The sequence below is a fragment of the Petromyzon marinus genome, chromosome 61 (assembly GCF_048934315.1).
Source record: "Petromyzon marinus isolate PM22_M1 ecotype Great Lakes invasive population chromosome 61, UKy_Petmar_22M1.pri1.0, whole genome shotgun sequence".
Taxonomy (NCBI): domain Eukaryota; kingdom Metazoa; phylum Chordata; class Hyperoartia; order Petromyzontiformes; family Petromyzontidae; genus Petromyzon; species Petromyzon marinus.
In genome coordinates, this window is record NC_133727.1 from 1,639,610 (window position 1) to 1,664,473 (window position 24,864).

Consider the following 24,864-nt stretch of genomic DNA (forward strand, 5'->3'; position numbering starts at 1 on the left):
ACGGGAAGTGCCGCCATCGCGCGGGTGACATCACGGGAAGTGTCGCCATCGCGCGGGTGACATCACGGGAAGTGCCGCCATCCTCGGGAGCGGCGTCACTTCCCGTTGTTTTTCCCCGCCGGCAGGCGCGGCCGCGCGACACGCCGTTTTCCCGTCGACGTCGCTCGCGCGTCGGTTATACAAAGAGTTCAAACGTTCGGCGTTCGTGCTCGCACATTAATCTCGACGGTTATTATCTTTCCTGTTATTAAACTGATGGCATCGAGTGCACAAAGCGAGGAGCGTGTAATATTGAATTAAAATGTACAAATACGAAAACAGTTTAACACTGTAGGCTTTCGCGACCAATATTATTCATAATAAAGTGTTTTCGGGTGAGATCGCGTTATCTATGAATGTGTCGCAACCCTCCACCACCCGACACGGCCAATCAGTAAACAATGTGTCACTATTCTGGAAAATTGCCCGATGATGCTGAATGTAATTACCAGCGAAACGTCGTACTACTCAAATTGTGAATATTGTGGATCCACTCTTCAACACAGCGGTGGGCTAAAGTAGTGAACTATTTTTGTCTTTTGTCAACGTGACACTTTTTGCTTACTGATTGGCCGTGTCGGGTGGTGGAGGGTTGCGACACATTTGTAAATAACGCGATCTCACCCAAAACACTTTATTATGACAAATACGACAACAATTCGTATTTGTAACTCATCGCGAGCGGCTGTGGCGAGGTTTCCCCAAACTCCGGGTCCGTCCGCCGCACCCACCACCGCCTTCACCAATTTACTCCTCCCCATGCAAAACGAACTCGTTGCACGCCGCACGCGCCCGATGATTGTCAAACACGTCCCACGTGACGCGATGAGCAGTCAGCGCTGCCTGCGTCGCGTTCGCTCGCACGGTCGGCGATCAGCAGTGCTCCAGGAGTGACTGATGGCCGTGACGTCACAGCGCAGTGACGTCACAGTGCAGTGACATCACCATCCCAGTGGCAATTTTTTTGTACTAATGTCTTCTTCATTGCTGAGTGGCGGACAGCAAGGGCGTTCTAGCGAGGTTATCGCGCGCGGTGGTGAGTGCTAGCGAGTACTCCGTGGTGGTGAGTACTCCGTGGTGGTGGTGGTGGTGGGCGGTGGTGCGTAAGCCCTCAGTGCTGGTGGTAGCTGTAGACCTTACAGCAGTGGTTGCCCGTGTCGGCCACCACGAGCCTCGTGCCCTCAGGGCTGAGCGCCAGGCCCTGGGGGCAGCTGAGGGGGTGCACAGAGGGGGCCAGCACCCCCTTGAAGGCCCCCACGCAGTTAAACACCTGGGGAGGAAGGGGGGGCGGGGGTGAGGGGGTCAAGGAGGAATCGAATTTGGGATCAAGGAGAGGGGATCGGGGGGTGGAGGGGGGTGAAGTTGGGCTCAATGTGAATCGGGAAGGATCCAGGTAGTGTCAGGAGGGATTCGTGTGGAATCGGTTTGGGATGAAGGTGGGGATCGAGGGGGGCTCATGATGGAGGTCAACGTGAGAGCATGGGAGGGAGGGGGGGGGGTCAATGTGGGATCAAGTTATAGTGCCAGGAGCGATCGGAGTGGTTATCAAGACGGGGTCAAGTGGGGGGAGGGAATCAGGGGGTCAGGGGGTCAGGGGTCACCTGTATGCGGGCGTTGCCCCAATCGGCCACGAGGATGTTGTCTGCCGGGTCGACGGCCACGCCCGTGGGCCCGTGCAGCTGCCCCTCCGCGCTCCCGAAGCCCCCAAACTGGAACAGAAACTCCCCCCCAGAGAACACCTGGGGGAGGGGGGGTCAAAAGGTCACGGTGGGGGTGCTGGGTAGGGGAGGAGATCGTGGATGTTTGACAGGTCGGTGGGATACTGGATCTGGTGTGCAGGGTACTGAAAAAACATTAGGGGGGTGTGGGGGGGGAGGAGGGCGGGAGGGGCTTGGGGAGGACACGGGGTCACGGGTTCATGGGGGTCATGGGTCACGACCTTCACGGAATGGTCGAGGAAGTCTGAAACGATGACGTCACCCTTGCTGTTGAGCGCCACGTAGTTCGGCCCTGGGGGCGGGGGGGGGGGTGGTAGACATTGGCACAGACACGTGGACAAAAGGTCCCCAGTGTAGCCCACGCAGCCTGTTGGGGCAAGTGCTGTGAGTAGCGTGGAGCAGGAACTATGAAGGCCGGCACGGCGGGGTGGGTGGCCAGCACCACGCCCGGCCGCCTTTGTCTCCCCAGTGCTGCTGTGAGTCTATGGGTCTCTGTGCGAGTCAATGGGTCTCTGTGTGAGTCTATGGGTCTCTGTGCGAGTTAATGGGTCTCTGTGCGAGTCAATGGGTCTCTGTGTGAGTCTATGGGTCCCTGTGTGAGTCTATGGGTCTCTGTGCGAGTCTATGGGTCTCTGTGCGAGTCTATGGGTCTCTGTGCGAGTCTATGGGTCTCTGTGTGAGTCTATGGGTCTCTATGGGTCTTTGTGCGAGTCTATGGGTTTCTGTGCGAGTCTATGGGTCTCTGTGCGAGTCTATGGGGCTCTGTGTGAGTCTATGGGTCTCTGTGTAAGTCTATGGGTCTCTGTGTGAGTCTATAGGTCTCTGTGTGAGGCTATAGGTCTCTGTGTGAGTCTATGGGTCTCTGTGTGAGTCTATGGGTCTCTGTGTAAGTCTATGGGTTTCTGTGTGAGTCTGTGGGTCTCTGTGTGAGTCTATGGGTCTCTGTGTGAGTCTATGGGTCTCTGTGTGAGTCTATGGGTCTCTGTGCGAGTTAATCGGTCTCTGTGCGAGTTAATGGGTCTCTGTGTGAGTCTATGGGTCTCTGTGTGAGTCTATGGGTCTCTGTGCGAGTCTATGGGTCTCTGTGCAAGTATATGGGTCTCTGTGTGAGTCTATGGGTCTCTATGGGAGTCTATGGGTTTCTGTGTGAGTGTATGGGTCTCTGTGCGAGTCTATGGGTCTCTGTGCGAGTCTATGGGTCTCTGTGTGAGTGTATGGGTCTCCGTGCGAGTCTATGGGTCTCTGAGTGAGTCTATGGGTCTCTGTGCGAGTCTATGGGTCTCTGTGTGAGTCTATGGGTCTCTGTGTGAGTCTATGGGCTCTGTACGAGTCTATGGGTCTCTGTGTAAGTCTATGGGCTCTGTACGAGTCTATGGGCTCTGTACGAGTCTATGGGTCTCTGTGTGAGTCTATGGGCTCTGTACGAGTCAATGGGTCTCTGTGTAAGTCTATGGGCTCTGTGTGAGTCTATGGGCTCTGTACGAGTCTATGGGTCTCTGTGTAAGTCTATGGGCTCTGTACGAGTCTATGGGTCTCTGTGTGAGTCTATGGGTCTCTGTGTGAGTCTATGGGTCTCTGTGTAAGTCTATGGGCTCTGTACGAGTCTATGGGTCTCTGTGCGAGTCTATGGGTCTCTGTGTAAGTCTATGGGCTCTGTACGAGTCTATGGGTCTCTGTGCGAGTCTATGGGTCTCTGTGTGAGTCTATGGGTCTCTATGGGAGTCTATAGGTCTCTGTACGAGTCTATGGGTCTCTGTGTGAGTCTATGGGTCTCTGTGTGAGTCTATGGGTCTCTATGGGAGTCTATGGGTCTCTGTGTGAGTCTATGGGTCTCTGTGTGAGTCTATGGGTCTCTGTGTGAGTCTATGGGTCTCTGTGTGAGTCTATGGGTCTCTGTGCGAGTCTATGGGTCTCTGTGCGAGTATATGGGTCTCTGTGTGAGTCTATGGGTCTCTATGGGAGTCTATAGGTCTCTGTACGAGTCTATGGGTCTCTGTGTGAGTCTATGGGTCTCTGTGTGAGTCTATGGGTCTCTGTGCGAGTCTATGGGTTTTTGTGCGAGTTTATGGGTCACTGTGCGAGTCTATGGGTCTCTATGGGAGTCAATGGGTCTCTGTGTGAGTCTATGGGTCTCTGTGTGAGTATATGGGTCTCTGTGTGAGTCTATGGGACTCTATGTGAGTTTGTGGGTCTCTGTGCGAGTCTATGGGTCTCTGTGTGAGTGTATGGGTCTCTGTGCGAGTCTATGGGTTTCTGTGCGAGTCTATGGGTCTCTGTGCGAGTCTATGGGGCTCTGTGTGAGTCTATGGGTCTCTGTGTAAGTCTATGGGTCTCTGTGTGAGTCTATAGGTCTCTGTGTGAGGCTATAGGTCTCTGTGTGAGTCTATGGGTCTCTGTGTGAGTCTATGGGTCTCTGTGTAAGTCTATGGGTTTCTGTGTGAGTCTGTGGGTCTCTGTGTGAGTCTATGGGTCTCTGTGTGAGTCTATGGGTCTCTGTGTGAGTCTATGGGTCTCTGTGCGAGTTAATCGGTCTCTGTGCGAGTTAATGGGTCTCTGTGTGAGTCTATGGGTCTCTGTGTGAGTCTATGGGTCTCTGTGCGAGTCTATGGGTCTCTGTGCAAGTATATGGGTCTCTGTGTGAGTCTATGGGTCTCTATGGGAGTCTATGGGTTTCTGTGTGAGTGTATGGGTCTCTGTGCGAGTCTATGGGTCTCTGTGCGAGTCTATGGGTCTCTGTGTGAGTGTATGGGTCTCTGTGCGAGTCTATGGGTCTCTGAGTGAGTCTATGGGTCTCTGTGCGAGTCTATGGGTCTCTGTGTGAGTCTATGGGTCTCTGTGTGAGTCTATGGGCTCTGTACGAGTCTATGGGTCTCTGTGTAAGTCTATGGGCTCTGTACGAGTCTATGGGCTCTGTACGAGTCTATGGGTCTCTGTGTGAGTCTATGGGCTCTGTACGAGTCAATGGGTCTCTGTGTAAGTCTATGGGCTCTGTGTGAGTCTATGGGCTCTGTACGAGTCTATGGGTCTCTGTGTAAGTCTATGGGCTCTGTACGAGTCTATGGGTCTCTGTGTGAGTCTATGGGTCTCTGTGTGAGTCTATGGGTCTCTGTGTAAGTCTATGGGCTCTGTACGAGTCTATGGGTCTCTGTGCGAGTCTATGGGTCTCTGTGTAAGTCTATGGGCTCTGTACGAGTCTATGGGTCTCTGTGCGAGTCTATGGGTCTCTGTGTGAGTCTATGGGTCTCTATGGGAGTCTATAGGTCTCTGTACGAGTCTATGGGTCTCTGTGTGAGTCTATGGGTCTCTGTGTGAGTCTATGGGTCTCTATGGGAGTCTATAGGTCTCTGTGTGAGTCTATGGGTCTCTGTGTGAGTCTATGGGTCTCTGTGTGAGTCTATGGGTCTCTGTGTGAGTCTATGGGTCTCTGTGCGAGTCTATGGGTCTCTGTGCGAGTATATGGGTCTCTGTGTGAGTCTATGGGTCTCTATGGGAGTCTATAGGTCTCTGTACGAGTCTATGGGTCTCTGTGTGAGTCTATGGGTCTCTGTGTGAGTCTATGGGTCTCTGTGCGAGTCTATGGGTTTTTGTGCGAGTTTATGGGTCACTGTGCGAGTCTATGGGTCTCTATGGGAGTCAATGGGTCTCTGTGTGAGTCTATGGGTCTCTGTGTGAGTATATGGGTCTCTGTGTGAGTCTATGGGACTCTATGTGAGTCTGTGGGTCTCTGTGCGAGTCTATGGGTCTCTGTGTGAGTGTATGGGTCTCTGTGCGAGTCTATGGGTCTCTGTGTGAGTGTATGGGTCTCTGTGCGAGTCTATGGGCTCTGTACGAGTCTATGGGTCTCTGTGTGAGTCTATGGGTCTCTGTGCGAGTCTATGGGTCTCTGAGTGAGTCTGTGGGTTTCTGTGTGAGTCTATGGGTCTCTGTGTGAGTCTGTGTGTCTCTGTGTGAGTCTATGGGTCTCTGTGTGAGTCTGTGTGTCTCTGTGTGAGTCTATGGGTCTCTGTGTGAGTCTATAGGTCTCTGTGTGAGTCTATGGGTCTCTGTGTGAGTCTACGGGTCTCTGTGTGAGTCTATGGGTCTCTGTGTGAGTCTATGGGTCTCTGTGTGAGTCTATGGGTCTCTGTGTGAGTCTATGGGTCTCTGTGTGAGTCTATGGGTCTCTGTGTGAGTCTATGGGTCTCTGTGTGAGTATATGGATCTCAGAGTCTATGGGCCTCTGTGTGAGTCTATGGGTCTCTGTGTGAGTCTATGGGTCTCTGTGTGAGTCTATTGGTCTCTGTACGAGTCTATGGGTCTCTGTGTGAGTCTATGGGTCTCTGTGTGAGTCTATCGGTCTCTGTGTGAGTCTATGGGTCTCTGTGTGAGTCTATGGGTCTCTGTGTGAGTCTATGTGTCTCTGTGTGAGTCTATGGGTCTCTGTGTGAGTCTATGGGTCTCTGTGTGAGTCTATCTTTGTTGCTCCGGGATGTCGTTGCATGTGTGCGGCAAACCGGTTTTAACCGTTGTTTTTAATTCGCGGTTGATGCTGCGGTGAACCAATCATGCACCAATTGTAAAATTTCCAACGGTGCAAGAGGCCCCTTTTGAACAACGACCCCCTGGGGACCCCCATCCCGACCCCCTCTCCGCGACCCCTGCTGACCCCGGAGGCGGCCCAGGTCGGCGGCGCGACCCCCGAACTTGGCGTGGACCCTCCCGGCGGCCGTCAGTGCCACCACGGCGCAGGCTTTGTTGTCGGCCACCAGGGCCAGGCCCGAGTCGGTGGTGCACACTCCGCGGGGGGCCTGCAGCAGGCCCACGCCGAGCTGCGACTACGGGGGGGGCAAGGGGGGTAGGGGGGGTAGGGGGGGTAGGGGGCACATGGGGGCAGGAGGGGGGGCACATGGGAGGAGGAGGGGGGTCCATCCGGGGGTGGGGGGAGTACGGAGGGGTCAAGGGGGTACATGGGGTACACTCGTGGGGGGCAGGTAAAGTTCATAGAGGAGGAAACGAGGCATGGGGATTCGCAATACCTCGGGGGGACACGGGGGGGGGGACACGGGGGGGCACGGGGGGGGGCACGGGGGGGGTACGGGGGGGGTACGGGGGGGAGACACGGGGGGACACGGAGGGGGACACGGAGGGGGACACGGGGGGGGGACACGGGGGTCACGGGGCCACAACGAGGGAACAAGGGGGGGGGGTGTGACACGCGGGGGATGAGATGTCCCTACGTGAGCGTGGCGTGCGGGGGGCGTGGGTGGGGGGGGGGGGCCCGCTGGACCTACCCGGTGACGTCCGTCGGGTGCGTAGACGTTGAGGGACCTCGTCTCCGGGTCGGTGACGAGGAGGTCGCCGTTGGCTCGCACCGCCACCCCCGAGGGGTGAACCATCTGGCCCGGGTCGCGGCCCCGGACCCCGAACTGGGTGAGGAACTCGCCGGTGCTGAGGAAGACCTTGTGTGGGGGGGGCAGTGGGGGGCAGTGGGGGGCAGTGAGGAGGAGTGGGGGAGAGAGAAGGTGGGGGGGGGAGAGTGGTGGGCAAGAGGGTGGGGGAGTGGGGGAGAGAGAGAGGGTGGGGAGAGAGGGTGGGGAGAGAGGGTGAGGAGACGGTGAAAGATGGAGGTGTGAAGGGGATCCCCGGAGCAAGGGGACCCTGGCGAAGGGGACCCGCTGGATTCCTGTAGAGGGGACCCCCTGGAGAGGGGACCCCTGGAGAGGGGACCCCCTGTAGAGGGGACCCCCTGTAGAGGGGACCCCCTGGAGAGGGGACCCCCAAGGAGGACGACCCCCGAATGTGGAACCCGCTTGGAGAGTGGAGGCCCGGGTGAAGGGGACCCCAGTCGAGGGGACCTGGGAAAGGGGACCCGGTTGAAGGGGACCCTCCTCCCCCCGCACCTGCACGGCGTGCTTGCCGCTGTCGGCCGTGACGATCCGGCCGGATGGTGTCAGAGCGACCCCCTGCAAGTTCATGAACTCTCCCATGCCTCGACCCTGGCTGCCTGGGGGGTCACACGCGGGGAGGAGGGGGGGGTCAGTGTTAGGTTAACACCTCGCCACGATTCTGTGTGTCTGTGTGTCTGTGATTCTGTGTGTCTGTGATTCTGTGTGTCTGTGTGTCTGTGTGTCTGTGATTCTGTGTATCTGTGATTCTGTGTGTCTGTGATTCTGTGTATCTGTGATTCTGTGTGTGATTGTGTGTGTCTGTGATTCTGTGTGTCTGATTCTGTGCGTCTGTGTGTCTGTGATTCTGTGTGTCTGTGATTCTGTGTGCCTGATTCTGTGTGTCTTTGTGTCTGTGATTCTGTGTGTCTGTGATTCTGTGTGTCTGTGATTCTGTGTGTCTGTGTGTCTGTGATTCTGTGTGTCTGTGATTCTGTGTGTCTGTGATTCTGTGTGTCTGTGTGTCTGTGATTCTGTGTGTCTGTGATTCTGTGTGTCTGATTCTGTGTGTCTGTGTGTCTGTGATTCTGTGTGTCTGTGATTCTGTGTGTCTGATTCTGTGTGTCTGTGTGTCTGTGATTCTGTGTGTCTGTGATTCTGTGTGTCTGATTCTGTGTGTGATTCTGTGTGTCTGTGATTCTGTGTGTCTGTGATTCTGTGTGTCTGTGTGTCTGTGATTCTGTGTGTCTGTGTGTCTGTGATTCTGTGTCTGTGATTCTGTGTGTCTGTGTGTCTGTGATTCTGTGTGTCTGTGGTTCTGTGTGTCTGTGATTCTGTGTGTCTGTGATTCTGTGTGTCTGTGATTCTGTGTGTCTGTGATTCTGTGTGTCTGTGATTCTGTGTGTCTGTGATTCTGTGTGTCTGTGTGTCTGTGTGTCTGTGATTCTGTGTGTCTGTGATTCTGTGTGTCTGTGATTCTGTGTGTCTGATTCTGTGATTCTGTGTGTCTGTGATTCTGTGTGTCTGTGATTTTGTGTGTCTGATTTTGTGTGTCTGTGTGTCTGTGATTCTGTGTGTCTGTGATTCTGTGATTCTGTGATTCTGTGTGTCTGTGTGTCTGTGATTCTGTGTTTCTGTGATTTTGTGTGTTTGTGATTCTGTGTGTCTGATTCTGTGTGTTTGTGATTCTGTGTGTCTCTGTGTGTGTCTGTGATTCTGTGTGTCTGTGATTCTGTGTGTCTGTGTGTTTGTGATTCTGTGTGTCTGATTCTGTGTGTATGTGTGTCTATAATTCCGTGTCTATGTGTGTCTATGATTCTGTATGTGTGTCTATGATTGTGTGTATGTGATTCTGTGTGTCTGTGTGTCTGTGATTCTGTGTGTCCGTGATTCTGTGTGTGTCTACTATTGTGTGTGTGTGTCTATGATTCTATTTCAATGTGTGGATAGGCCATGGTGATGATGATGACACTGAGAGACCGAGACAGACAGAGAGAGAAAACAACACGCGGATTAGAGAACACACGCAGGGTAGAGACATCATCATCATCACTGATCTTCATCCAGCAGTGGATAGACCACCACGGCGGTGGTGATGACTAGAAGCTAGTGTGGCTCGTGCAGGGCGCGTCACGGCCAGCAGGGGCCGATGGCCGGGCGGTCGAGACTCAGCACGGAGCGAGAGCCGAAGGAGAGAGAAGTCGTCAGCCGTGGTGAGATGTTGACTACCTCGCCTGGTACACAGGAGGTCGTGGGTTCAATCCCGACCCTGGCGCCTGCTGCTGCTGTATATTTGGAGCTGGGTAGTGGGCGGGGCTAGCCGAGCAGTGGGCGGAGCTAGTCGAGAAGAATGAGGGGCCTGCCACGTAGTGGGCGGGGCTAGCAAAGTAGTGGGCGGGGTTACCTGGGTGGCGGGTGGAGGGAGGGGTTGAAAGCTGAACGACCCAGATGTGTGGGTGTTCATGTGGAGCCTCATAATGTTGGGAGCTTTAACTTCTTTACATGTCCCCGTGTCCCAGTGTCTCCACACACCCCCGTGTCTCCACATCCCCGTGTCCCCGTGTCCCCGTGTCTCCACACCCCCATGTCCCCGTGTCTCCACATCCCCGTGTCCCAGTGTCTCCACACACCCCCGTGTCTCCACATCCCCGTGTCCCCGTGTCTCCATACCCCCGTGTCCCCGTGTCTCCACACACCCCCGTGTCCCCGTGTCTCCACACCCCCGTGTCCCCGTGTCTCCACACACCCCGCGTGTCCCCCACCCACTCACCAAACTGGAAGAGGAGTCCATCCTCATCTGCCTCCTCCTCCTCCTCCTCCTTCTCCCGCTGCTGGTGGTGCTGGTGCTGCTGGTGTTGGTGGTGGTGGTGGTGGTGCTGCTGGTGGTGGTCGTCTCGATCACTCCTCGCCCCCGCGTGCTGAGTCGCCCCCGCGACCCGGACTCGGCCCGCTGGGGTCGCGGCCCTCGGCCGAGGGGACTTGGGCCCCAGGGTGCACGGAGAGGGGTCCCTAGCCCCGCTCCTGGGGAGGCTGCGGGCCCCCCTCGGTGACGCGGTGGCCTTGGGGGTCGAGTGGGACGGGGAGGGCCCCGGCCTTCCTCGGGGAGGGGCTCCGATGCGGGGGGTCCCCTCTGGGGGCGCTGAGAATTCGAGAACAAACGAAGTTGGGGACGGGTCCGCCGGAGGTGGCGACCGCCACCGGAGCACGCGAGACACGACACGGGTCGGGCCGGCGTGACCGGCACTCCCCCCACCCCCACCCCCTTAGCCACGTGATCCCCAGGTTACCCCACCCTTGACCCCCCCCCCCCCCCCACTAGGACCCCCGTCACCTCTGGGGGTCTTCACGGGGAGCCCCAGCGGCCCCCTCCTCGCGGGACGGCCCCTCTCCTCCTCCGAGTGGGGCCCAAACGTGGCGATCGCTTCGAGGAGGGGGCCCAAGTCCAGGTGGCTCCAGTCCAGGGTCTCGGCGTGGAGCCGGGACCCCTGGGACCCCTGGGACCCCTGGGGCCCCTGGGACCCCGCTGGGGGGGTCTTCGGCTCCGCGGGGATCCCGGCTCTGTGGCGAGGGGCAGGAACGGAGCTCACTTGCAGGGACTCCAGGGCGAGGGACAGACGCGACATCTCCTCCTGCAGGGCCTGCGTGGGGAGGGGGGTACGGGGGGGGGGCACGGGGGGCGGGGTTGCCATGTATTTGGGTCGAGGTGTTATTCCGCACTCCCCATGTTGTCAGTGCGTAGCATCACTGTTGGGTCAACAGGGGGCGGAAGAGTGACGGCGCCGATGTTCAAGGACTATGGCCAAAGGGGGCCAAAGGGGGTCTCTGGGATAACGGATCCTGGAACACAATCCCCAAACCCCGGGAGGGGGGATCATGGGATGACGTCACCCTTCCAGGACCTGATGGAAGGTTCTGGAAAGAAGGCGTGGTCAGGGCGGAGCAAGCCCCGGACCTGTATATAAGCCGGACCTCTGAACGATAGAGGCAGTCCACCTCCAAGCTGAAGGCCGAAGATCTGGGCTGAGGATAGGACCCCAGACCCCAAGCTGGAGACCGAAGACCTGGGCTGAGGATAGGACCCCAGACCCCAAGCTGAAGACCGAAGACCTGGGCTGAGGATAGGACCCCAGACCCCAGACCCCAAGCTGAAGACCTGGGCTGAGGATAGGACCCCTGACCCCAAGCTGGAGACCGAAGACCTGGGCTGAGGATAGGACCCCTGACCCTAAGCTGGAGACCAAAGACCTGGGCTGAGGATAGGACCCCTGACCCTAAGCTGGAGACCGAAGACCTGGGATGAGGATAGGACCCCTGACCCTAAGCTGGAGACCGAAGACCTGGGATGAGGATAGGACCCCGGAACCCCAAGCTGAAGACTGAAGACCTGGGCTTAGGATAGGACCCCAGACCCCAAGCTGAAGACCTGGGCTGAGGATAGGACCCCGCACCCCAAGCTGAAGACTGAAGACCTGGGCTGAGGATAGGACCCCTGACCCCAAGCTGAAGGCTCAAGACCTGGGCTGAGGATAGGACCCTGGACCCCAAGCTGGAGACCTGGGCTGAGGATAGGACCCCTGACCCCAAGCTGAAGGCTGAAGACCTGGGCTGAGGTTAGGACCCCAGACCCCAGACCCCAAGCTGAAGACCTGGGCTGAGGATAGGACCCCTGACCCCAAGCTGAAGACTCAAGACCTGGGCTGACGATAGGACCCCTGACCCCAAGCTCCGCCGTCCTTCTAAGGGCCGGAGCTCGGTGAGGCCAGCGGCCAGGGCCCGAAACCCTGGCACGGTCGGGTCAGCGGAGCCTCCCCTAGGGCTCCTAGCCGGAGGATGGGGAATTAGCGGGGTCCCAGTGGTAGGCCCGTGCAGCCTGGAGGCCATACCTCCCCAGGTATCGGCTGAAGGGGCCGCTACCCCTTTGTGTTAGGGACCCTGTAATTAGTCGAGAGTTAAATAAATATCGTGGTGTCTCAACTGGTGTCTCGCCTGGTTCCTAACCCACTACATTTGCAAGGGCGTCGCCGTGCCGAGATGTTAACTCCCTCGCCTGGGATGCAGGAGGTCGTGGGTTCGATCCCGACCCTGACGCCTGATGATAGTGATGATGATGATGATGACGATGTGATGATGATGATGGTGATGGTAATGATGATAGTGATGGCTATGATGATGATGATGATGATGCATGTGTAATGACTGTGATGTGTTATGACTGTGATGATCATTAATTGATGATGATGGTGAAGCTGTGATTATGATGATGGTGGTGATGATGATAATGGCGATGTGGTTATGATGATGACGACGACGATGATGATGATGATGATGGCGATGATGGCGATGGTAATGATGAAAGTGATGACGACGATTATGATGATGGTGATGATGATGATGGTGATGATGGTAATGATGATAATGATGGCTATGATGATGACGACGACGATTATGATGATGATGGTGATGATGATGATGGTGGTGATGATAATGATGGCTATGATGATGACGACGACGATTATGATGATGATGGTGATGATGATGATGGTGGTGATGATAGTGATGGCTATGATGATGACGACGACGATTATGATGATGATGGTGATGATGGTGGTGATGATAATGATGGCTATGATGATGACGACGACGATTATGATGATGATGGTGATGATGATGATGGTGGTGATGATAGTGATGGCTATGATGATGACGACGACGATTATGATGATGATGGTGATGATGATGATGGTGGTGATGATAATGATGGCTATGATGATGACGACGACGATTATGATGATGATGGTGATGATGATGATGGTGGTGATGATAGTGATGGCTATGATGATGACGATTATGATGATGATGGTGATGATGATGATGGTGGTGATGATAATGATGGCTATGATGATGACGACGACGATTATGATGATGATGGTGATGATGATGATGGTGGTGATGATAGTGATGGCTATGATGATGACGACGACGATTATGATGATGATGGTGATGATGATGATGGTGGTGATGATAATGATGGCTATGATGATGACGACGACGATTATGATGATGATGGTGATGATGATGATGGTGGTGATGATAGTGATGGCTATGATGATGACGACGACGATTATGATGATGATGGTGATGATGATGATGGTGGTGATGATAGTGATGGCTATGATGATGACGACGACGATTATGATGATGATGGTGATGATGATGATGGTGGTGATGATAATGATGGCTATGATGATGACGACGACGATTATGATGATGATGGTGATGATGATGATGGTGGTGATGATAGTGATGGCTATGATGATGACGACGACGATTATGATGATGATGGTGATGATGATGATGGTGGTGATGATAATGATGGCTATGATGATGACGACGACGATTATGATGATGATGGTGATGATGATGATGGTGGTGATGATAGTGATGGCTATGATGATGACGACGACGATTATGATGATGATGGTGATGATGATGATGGTGGTGATGATAATGATGGCTATGATGATGACGACGACGATTATGATGATGATGGTGATGATGATGATGGTGGTGATGATAGTGATGGCTATGATGATGACGACGACGATTATGATGATGATGGTGATGATGATGATGGTGGTGATGATAATGATGGCTATGATGATGACGACGACGATTATGATGATGATGGTGATGATGATGATGGTGGTGATGATAGTGATGGCTATGATGATGACGACGACGATTATGATGATGATGGTGATGATGATGATGGTGGTGATGATAATGATGGCTATGATGATGACGACGACGATTATGATGATGATGGTGATGATGATGATGGTGGTGATGATAGTGATGGCTATGATGATGACGACGACGATTATGATGATGATGGTGATGATGATGATGGTGGTGATGATAATGATGGCTATGATGATGACGACGACGATTATGATGATGATGGTGATGATGATGATGGTGGTGATGATAATGATGGCTATGATGATGACGACGACGATTATGATGATGATGGTGATGATGATGGTGATGATGGTAATGATGATGGTAATGATGATGACGACGACGATTATGATGATGATGGTGGTGATGATAGTGATGGCTATGATGATGACAACGACGATTATGATGATGATGGTGATGATGATGATGGTGGTGATGATAATGATGGCTATGATGATGACGACGACGATTATGATGATGATGGTGATGATGATGATGATGATGGTGGTGATGATAGTGATGGCTATGATGATGACGACGACGATTATGATGATGATGGTGATGATGATGATGGTGGTGATGATAATGATGGCTATGATGATGACGACGACGATTATGATGATGATGGTGATGATGATGATGGTGGTGATGATAATGATGGCTATGATGATGATGACGACGATTATGATGATGATGGTGATGATGATGATGATGGTGGTGATGATAGTGATGGCTATGATGATGACGACGACGATTATGATGATGATGGTGATGATGATGATGGTGGTGATGATAATGATGGCTATGATGATGACGACGACGATTATGATGATGATGGTGATGATGATGATGGTGGTGATGATAGTGATGGCTATGATGATGACGACGACGATTATGATGATGATGGTGATGATGATGATGGTGGTGATGATAATGATGGCTATGATGATGACGACGACGATTATGATGATGATGGTGATGATGATGATGGTGGTGATGATAGTGATGGCTATGATGATGACGACGACGATTATGATGATGCTGGTGATGATGATGATGGTGGTGATGATAATGATGGCTATGATGATGACGACGACGATTATGATGATGATGGTGATGATGATGATGGTGGTGATGATAGTGATGGCTATGATGATGACGATTATGATGATGATGGTGATGATGATGATGGTGGTGATGATAATGATGGCTATGATGATGACGACGACGATTATGATGATGATGGTGATGATGATGATGGTGGTGATGATAGTGATGGCTATGATGATGACGACGACGATTATGATGATGATGGTGATGATGATGATGGTGGTGATGATAATGATGGCTATGATGATAACGACGACGATTATGATGATGATGGTGATGATGATGATGGTGGCGATGATAGTGATGGCTATGATGATGACGACGACGATTATGATGATGATGGTGATGATGATGATGGTGGTGATGATAATGATGGCTATGATGATGACGACGACGATTATGATGATGATGGTGATGATGATGATGGTGGTGATGATAGTGATGGCTATGATGATGACGACGACGATTATGATGATGATGGTGATGATGATGATGGTGGTGATGATAATGATGGCTATGATGATGACGACGACGATTATGATGATGATGGTGATGATGATGATGGTGGTGATGATAGTGATGGCTATGATGATGACGACGACGATTATGATGATGATGGTGATGATGATGATGGTGGTGATGATAATGATGGCTATGATGATGACGACGACGATTATGATGATGATGGTGATGATGATGATGGTGGTGATGATAGTGATGGCTATGATGATGACGACGACGATTATGATGATGGTGATGATGATGATGGTGGTGATGATAATGATGGCTATGATGATGACGACGACGATTATGATGATGATGGTGATGATGATGATGGTGGTGATGATAGTGATGGCTATGATGATGACGACGACGATTATGATGATGATGGTGATGATGATGATGGTGGTGATGATAATGATGGCTATGATGATGACGACGACGATTATGATGATGATGGTGATGATGATGATGGTGGTGATGATAGTGATGGCTATGATGATGACGACGACGATTATGATGATGATGGTGATGATGATGATGGTGGTGATGGTAATGATGGCTATGATGATGACGACGACGATTATGATGATGATGGTGATGATGATGATGGTGGTGATGATAGTGATGGCTATGATGATGAAGACGACGATTATGATGATGATGGTGATGATGATGATGGTGGTGATGATAATGATGGCTATGATGATGACGACGACGATTATGATGATGATGGTGATGATGATGATGGTGGTGATGATAATGATGGCTATGATGATGACGACGACGATTATGATGATGATGGTGATGATGATGGTGATGATGGTAATGATGATGGTAATGATGATGACGACGACGATTATGATGATGATGGTGGTGATGATAGTGATGGCTATGATGATGACAACGACGATTATGATGATGATGGTGATGATGATGATGGTGGTGATGATAATGATGGCTATGATGATGACGACGACGATTATGATGATGATGGTGATGATGATGATGGTGGTGATGATAGTGATGGCTATGATGATGACGACGACGATTATGATGATGATGGTGATGATGATGATGGTGGTGATGATAATGATGGCTATGATGATGACGACGACGATTATGATGATGATGGTGATGATGATGATGGTGGTGATGATAATGATGGCTATGATGATGACGACGACGATTATGATGATGATGGTGATGATGATGGTGGTGATGATAGTGATGGCTATGATGATGACGACGACGATTATGATGATGATGGTGATGATGATGATGGTGGTGATGATAATGATGGCTATGATGATGACGACGACGATTATGATGATGATGGTGATGATGATGATGGTGGTGATGATAGTGATGGCTATGATGATGACGACGACGATTATGATGATGATGGTGATGATGATGATGGTGGTGATGATAATGATGGCTATGATGATGACGACGACGATTATGATGATGATGGTGATGATGATGATGGTGGTGATGATAGTGATGGCTATGATGATGACGACGACGATTATGATGATGATGGTGATGATGATGATGGTGGTGATGATAATGATGGCTATGATGATGACGACGACGATTATGATGATGATGGTGATGATGATGATGGTGGTGATGATAGTGATGGCTATGATGATGACGACGACGATTATGATGATGATGATGATGGTGGTGATGATAGTGATGGCTATGATGATGACGACGACGATTATGATGATGATGGTGATGATGATGATGGTGGTGATGATAATGATGGCTATGATGATGACGACGACGATTATGATGATGATGGTGATGATGATGATGGTGGTGATGATAATGATGGCTATGATGATGACGACGACGATTATGATGATGATGATGGTGATGATGATGATGGTGGTGATGATAATGATGGCTATGATGATGACGACGACGATTATGATGATGATGGTGATGATGATGGTGATGATGGTAATGATGATGGTAATGATGATGACGACGACGATTATGATGATGATGGTGGTGATGATAGTGATGGCTATGATGATGACAACGACGATTATGATGATGATGGTGATGATGATGATGGTGGTGATGATAGTGATGGCTATGATGATGACGACGACGATTATGATGATGATGGTGATGATGATGATGGTGGTGATGATAGTGATGGCTATGATGATGACGACGACGATTATGATGATGATGTGGTGATGATGATGATGATGGTGGTGATGATAGTGATGGCTATGATGATGACGACGACGATTATGATGATGATGGTGATGATGATGATGATGGTGGTGATGATAGTGATGGCTATGATGATGACGACGACGATTATGATGATGATGGTGATGATGATGATGGTGGTGATGATAATGATGGCTATGATGATGACGACGACGATTATGATGATGATGGTGATGATGATGATGGTGGTGATGATAGTGATGGCTATGATGATGACGACGACGATTATGATGATGATGGTGATGATGATGATGGTGGTGATGATAATGATGGCTATGATGATGACGACGACGATTATGATGATGATGGTGATGATGATGATGGTGGTGATGATAGTGATGGCTATGATGATGACGACGACGATTATGATGATGATGGTGATGATGATGATGATGGTGGTGATGATAATGATGGCTATGATGATGACGACGACGATTATGATGATGATGGTGATGATGATGATGGTGGTGATGATAGTGATGGCTATGATGATGACGACGACGATTATGATGATGATGGTGATGATGATGATGGTGGTGATGATAATGATGGCTATGATGATGACGACGACGATTATGATGATGATGGTGATGATGATGATGGTGGTGATGATAGTGATGGCTATGATGATGACGACGACGATTATGATGATGATGGTGATGATGATGATGGTGGTGATGATAATGATGGCTATGATGATGACGACGACGATTATGATGATGATGGTGATGATGATGATGATGGTGGTGATGATAGTGATGGCTATGATGATGACGACGACGATTATGATGATGATGGTGATGATGATGATGGTGGTGATGATAATGATGGCTATGATGATGACGACGACGATTATGATGATGATGGTGATGATGATGATGGTGGTGATGATAGTGATGGCTATGATGATGACGACGACGATTATGATGATGATGGTGATGATGATGATGGTGGTGATGATAATGATGGCTATGATGATGACGACGACGATTATGATGATGATGGTGATGATGATGATGGTGGTGATGATAGTGATGGCTATGATGATGACGACGACGATTATGATGATGATGGTGATGATGATGATGGTGGTGATGATAATGATGGCTATGATGATGACGACGACGATTATGATGATGATGGTGATGATGATGATGGTGGTGATGATAGTGATGGCTATGATGATGACGATTATGATGATGATGGTGATGATGATGATGGTGGTGATGATAGTGATGGCTATGATGATGACGACGACGATTATGATGATGATGGTGATGATGATGATGGTGGTGATGATAATGATGGCTATGATGATGACGACGACGATTATGATGATGATGGTGATGATGATGATGGTGGTGATGATAATGATGGCTATGATGATGACGACGACGATTATGATGATGATGGTGATGATGATGATGGTGGTGATGATAGTGATGGCTATGATGATGACGACGACGATTATGATGATGATGGTGATGATGATGATGGTGGTGATGATAATGATGGCTATGATGATGACGACGACGATTATGATGATGATGGTGATGATGATGATGGTGGTGATGATAGTGATGGCTATGATGATGACGACGACGATTATGATGATGATGGTGATGATGATGATGGTGGTGATGATAATGATGGCTATGATGATGACGACGACGATTATGATGATGATGGTGATGATGATGATGGTGGTGATGATAGTGATGGCTATGATGATGACGACGACGATTATGATGATGATGGTGATGATGATGATGGTGGTGATGATAATGATGGCTATGATGATGACGACGACGATTATGATGATGATGGTGATGATGATGATGGTGGTGATGATAATGATGGCTATGATGATGACGACGACGATTATGATGATGATGGTGATGATGATGATGGTGGTGATGATAGTGATGGCTATGATGATGACGACGACGATTATGATGATGATGGTGATGATGATGATGGTGGTGATGATAGTGATGGCTATGATGATGACGACGACGATTATGATGATGATGGTGATGATGATGATGGTGGTGATGATAATGATGGCTATGATGATGACGACGACGATTATGATGATGATGGTGATGATGATGATGGTGGTGATGATAGTGATGGCTATGATGATGACGACGACGATTATGATGATGATGGTGATGATGATGATGGTGGTGATGATAATGATGGCTATGATGATGACGACGACGATTATGATGATGATGGTGATGATGATGATGGTGGTGATGATAATGATGGCTATGATGATGACGACGACGATTATGATGATGATGGTGATGATGATGGTGGTGATGGATGAATGATGGATGGCTATGATGATGACGACGACGATTATGATGATGATGGTGAAGATGTTGATGGTGGTGATGATAATGATGGCTATGATGATGACGACGACGATTATGATGATGATGGTGATGATGATGATGGTGGTGATGATAATGATGGCTATGATGATGACGACGACGATTATGATGATGATGGTGATGATGATGATGATGATGGTGTGATGATAGTGATGGCTATGATGATGACGACGACGATTATGATGATGATGGTGATGATGATGATGGTGGTGATGATAATGATGGCTATGATGATGACGACGACGATTATGATGATGATGGTGATGATGATGATGGTGGTGATGATAATGATGGCTATGATGATGACGACGACGATTATGATGATGATGGTGATGATGATGATGATGGTGGTGATGATAGTGATGGCTATGATGATGACGACGACGATTATGATGATGATGGTGATGATGATGATGGTGGTGATGATAATGATGGCTATGATGATGACGACGACGATTATGATGATGATGGTGATGATGATGATGGTGGTGATGATAGTGATGGCTATGATGATGACGACGACGATTATGATGATGATGGTGATGATGATGATGGTGGTGATGATAATGATGGCTATGATGATGACGACGACGATTATGATGATGATGGTGATGATGATGATGGTGGTGATGATAGTGATGGCTATGATGATGACGACGACGATTATGATGATGATGGTGATGATGATGATGGTGGTGATGATAATGATGGCTATGATGATGACGACGACGATTATGATGATGATGGTGATGATGATGATGGTGGTGATGATAGTGATGGCTATGATGATGACGACGACGATTATGATGATGATGGTGATGATGATGATGGTGGTGATGATAATGATGGCTATGATGATGACGACGACGATTATGATGATGATGGTGATGATGATGATGGTGGTGATGATAGTGATGGCTATGATGATGACGACGACGATTATGATGATGATGGTGATGATGATGATGGTGGTGATGATAATGATGGCTATGATGATGACGACGACGATTATGATGATGATGGTGATGATGATGATGGTGGTGATGATAGTGATGGCTATGATGATGACGACGACGATTATGATGATGATGGTGATGATGATGATGGTGGTGATGATAATGATGGCTATGATGATGACGACGACGATTATGATGATGATGGTGATGATGATGATGGTGGTGATGATAGTGATGGCTATGATGATGACGACGACGATTATGATGATGATGGTGATGATGATGATGGTGGTGATGATAATGATGGCTATGATGATGACGACGACGATTATGATGATGATGGTGATGATGATGATGGTGGTGATGATAGTGATGGCTATGATGATGACGACGACGATTATGATGATGATGGTGATGATGATGATGGTGGTGATGATAATGATGGCTATGATGATGACGACGACGATTATGATGATGATGGTGATGATGATGATGGTGGTGATGATAGTGATGGCTATGATGATGACGACGACGACGATTATGATGATGGTGATGATGATGATGGTGGTGATGATAATGATGGCTATGATGATGACGACGACGATTATGATGATGATGGTGATGATGATGATGGTGGTGATGATAGTGATGGCTATGATGATGACGACGACGATTATGATGATGATGGTGATGATGATGATGGTGGTGATGATAATGATGGCTATGATGATGACGACGACGATTATGATGATGATGGTGATGATGATGATGGTGGTGATGATAGTGATGGCTATGATGATGACGACGACGATTATGATGATGATGGTGATGATGATGATGGTGGTGATGATAATGATGGCTATGATGATGACGACGACGATTATGATGATGATGGTGATGATGATGATGGTGGTGATGATAGTGATGGCTATGATGATGACGACGACGATTATGATGATGATGGTGATGATGATGATGGTGGTGATGATAATGATGGCTATGATGATGACGACGACGATTATGATGATGATGGTGATGATGATGATGGTGGTGATGATAATGATGGCTATGATGATGACGACGACGATTATGATGATGATGGTGATGATGATGATGGTGGTGATGATAATGATGGCTATGATGATGACGACGACGATTGGGATGATGATGATGGTGGTGATGATAGTGATGGCTATGATGATGACGACGACGATTATGATGATGATGGTGATGATGATGATGGTGGTGATGATAATGATGGCTATGATGATGACGACGACGATTATGATGATGATGGTGATGATGATGATGGTGGTGATGATAGTGATGGCTATGATGATGACGACGACGATTATGATGATGATGGTGATGATGATGATGGTGGTGATGATAATGATGGCTATGATGATGACGACGACGATTATGATGATGATGGTGATGATGATGATGGTGGTGATGATAATGATGGCTATGATGATGACGACGACGATTATGATGATGATGGTGATGATATGATGGTGGTGATGATAGTGATGGCTATGATGATGACGACGACGATTATGATGATGATGGTGATGATGATGATGGTGGTGATGATAATGATGGCTATGATGATGACGACGACGATTATGATGATGATGGTGATGATGATGATGGTGGTGATGATAGTGATGGCTATGATGATGACGACGACGATTATGATGATGATGGTGATGATGATGATGGTGGTGATGATAATGATGGCTATGATGATGACGACGACGATTATGATGATGATGGTGATGATGATGATGGTGGTGATGATAGTGATGGCTATGATGATGACGACGACGATTATGATGATGATGGTGATGATGATGATGGTGGTGATGATAATGATGGCTATGATGATGACGACGACGATTATGATGATGATGGTGATGATGATGATGGTGGTGATGATAGTGATGGCTATGATGATGACGACGACGATTATGATGATGATGGATGATGGTGGTGATGATAGTGATGGCTATGATGATGACGACGACGATTATGATGATGATGGTGATGATGATGATGGTGGGTGATGATAATGATGGCTATGATGATGACGACGACGATTATGATGATGATGGTGATGATGATGATGGTGGTGATGATAGTGATGGCTATGATGATGACGACGACGATTATGATGATGATGGTGATGATGATGATGGTGGTGATGATAATGATGGCTATGATGATGACGACGACGATTATGATGATGATGGTGATGATGATGGTGGTGATGATGATGGCAATGATGATGGGATTATGATGATGATGGTGGTGATGATAGTGATGGCTATGATGATGACGACGACGATTATGATGATGATGGTGATGATGATGATGGTGGTGATGATAATGATGGCTATGATGATGACGACGACGATTATGATGATGATGGTGATGATGATGATGGTGGTGATGATAGTGATGGCTATGATGATGACGACGACGATTATGATGATGATGGTGATGATGATGATGATGGTGGTGATGATAGTGATGGCTATGATGATGACGACGACGATTATGATGATGATGGTGATGATGATGATGGTGGTGATGATAGTGATGGCTATGATGATGACGACGACGATTATGATGATGATGGTGATGATGATGATGGTGGTGATGATAATGATGGCTATGATGATGACGACGACGATTATGATGATGATGGTGATGATGATGATGGTGGTGATGATAGTGATGGCTATGATGATGACGACGACGATTATGATGATGATGGTGATGATGATGATGGTGGTGATGATAATGATGGCTATGATGATGACGACGACGATTATGATGATGATGGTGATGATGATGATGGTGGTGATGATAGTGATGGCTATGATGATGACGCGACGATTATGATGATGATGGTGATGATGATGATGGTGGTGATGATAATGATGGCTATGATGATGACGACGACGATTATGATGATGATGGTGATGATGATGATGGTGGTGATGATAGTGATGGCTATGATGATGACGACGACGATTATGATGATGATGGTGATGATGATGATGGTGGTGATGATAATGATGGCTATGATGATGACGACGACGATTATGATGATGATGGTGATGATGATGATGGTGGTGATGATAGTGATGGCTATGATGATGACGACGACGATTATGATGATGATGGTGATGATGATGATGGTGGTGATGATAATGATGGCTATGATGATGACGACGACGATTATGATGATGATGGTGATGATGATGATGGTGGTGATGATAGTGATGGCTATGATGATGACGACGACGATTATGATGATGATGGTGATGATGATGATGGTGGTGATGATAATGATGGCTATGATGATGACGACGACGATTATGATGATGATGGTGATGATGATGATGGTGGTGATGATAGTGATGGCTATGATGATGACGACGACGATTATGATGATGATGGTGATGATGATGATGGTGGTGATGATAATGATGGCTATGATGATGACGACGACGATTATGATGATGATGGTGATGATGATGATGGTGGTGATGATAGTGATGGCTATGATGATGACGACGACGATTATGATGATGATGGTGATGATGATGATGGTGGTGATGATAATGATGGCTATGATGATGACGACGACGATTATGATGATGATGGTGATGGGTGATGATAATGATGGTGGTGATGATAGTGATGGCTATGATGATGACGACGACGATTATGATGATGATGGTGATGATGATGATGGTGGATG

At 49.0% G+C, this 24,864-nt stretch overlaps 1 protein-coding gene across 1 annotated transcript; it reads right to left on the reverse strand.

The window, feature by feature from the left end:
• Window positions 1-269: 269 nt before the first annotated feature.
• Window positions 270-10,756, reverse strand: LOC142906039 (uncharacterized). Its single transcript, XM_076053437.1, has 8 exons — window positions 10,452-10,756; window positions 9,891-10,259; window positions 7,637-7,740; window positions 7,028-7,195; window positions 6,403-6,571; window positions 1,979-2,049; window positions 1,641-1,778; window positions 270-1,309 (listed from the first exon to the last, which is right to left on the reverse strand). Exons 1-8 carry the CDS (start codon window positions 10,741-10,743, stop codon window positions 1,151-1,153), a joined length of 1,470 nt encoding a protein of 489 aa, XP_075909552.1. The 5' UTR covers window positions 10,744-10,756; the 3' UTR covers window positions 270-1,150.
• Between the last annotated feature and the right edge of the window lie 14,108 nt (window positions 10,757-24,864).

Bases quoted from the DNA above. Each gene is read 5' to 3' on its own strand.
- LOC142906039 (XM_076053437.1), bottom strand. From the start codon at position 10,743: ATGTCGCGTCTGTCCCTCGCCCTGGAGTCCCTGCAAGTGAGCTCCGTT. The intron at 7,196-7,636 runs GTGCGGGGGGAG...CCCCCACACAAG, and splicing joins GCGGCAAGCACGCCGTGCAG to GTCTTCCTCAGCACCGGCGA. The intron at 2,050-6,402 runs GTCAGCAGGGGT...CCCCGCCCCCAG, and splicing joins CGACCTGGGCCGCCTCCGGG to GGCCGAACTACGTGGCGCTC.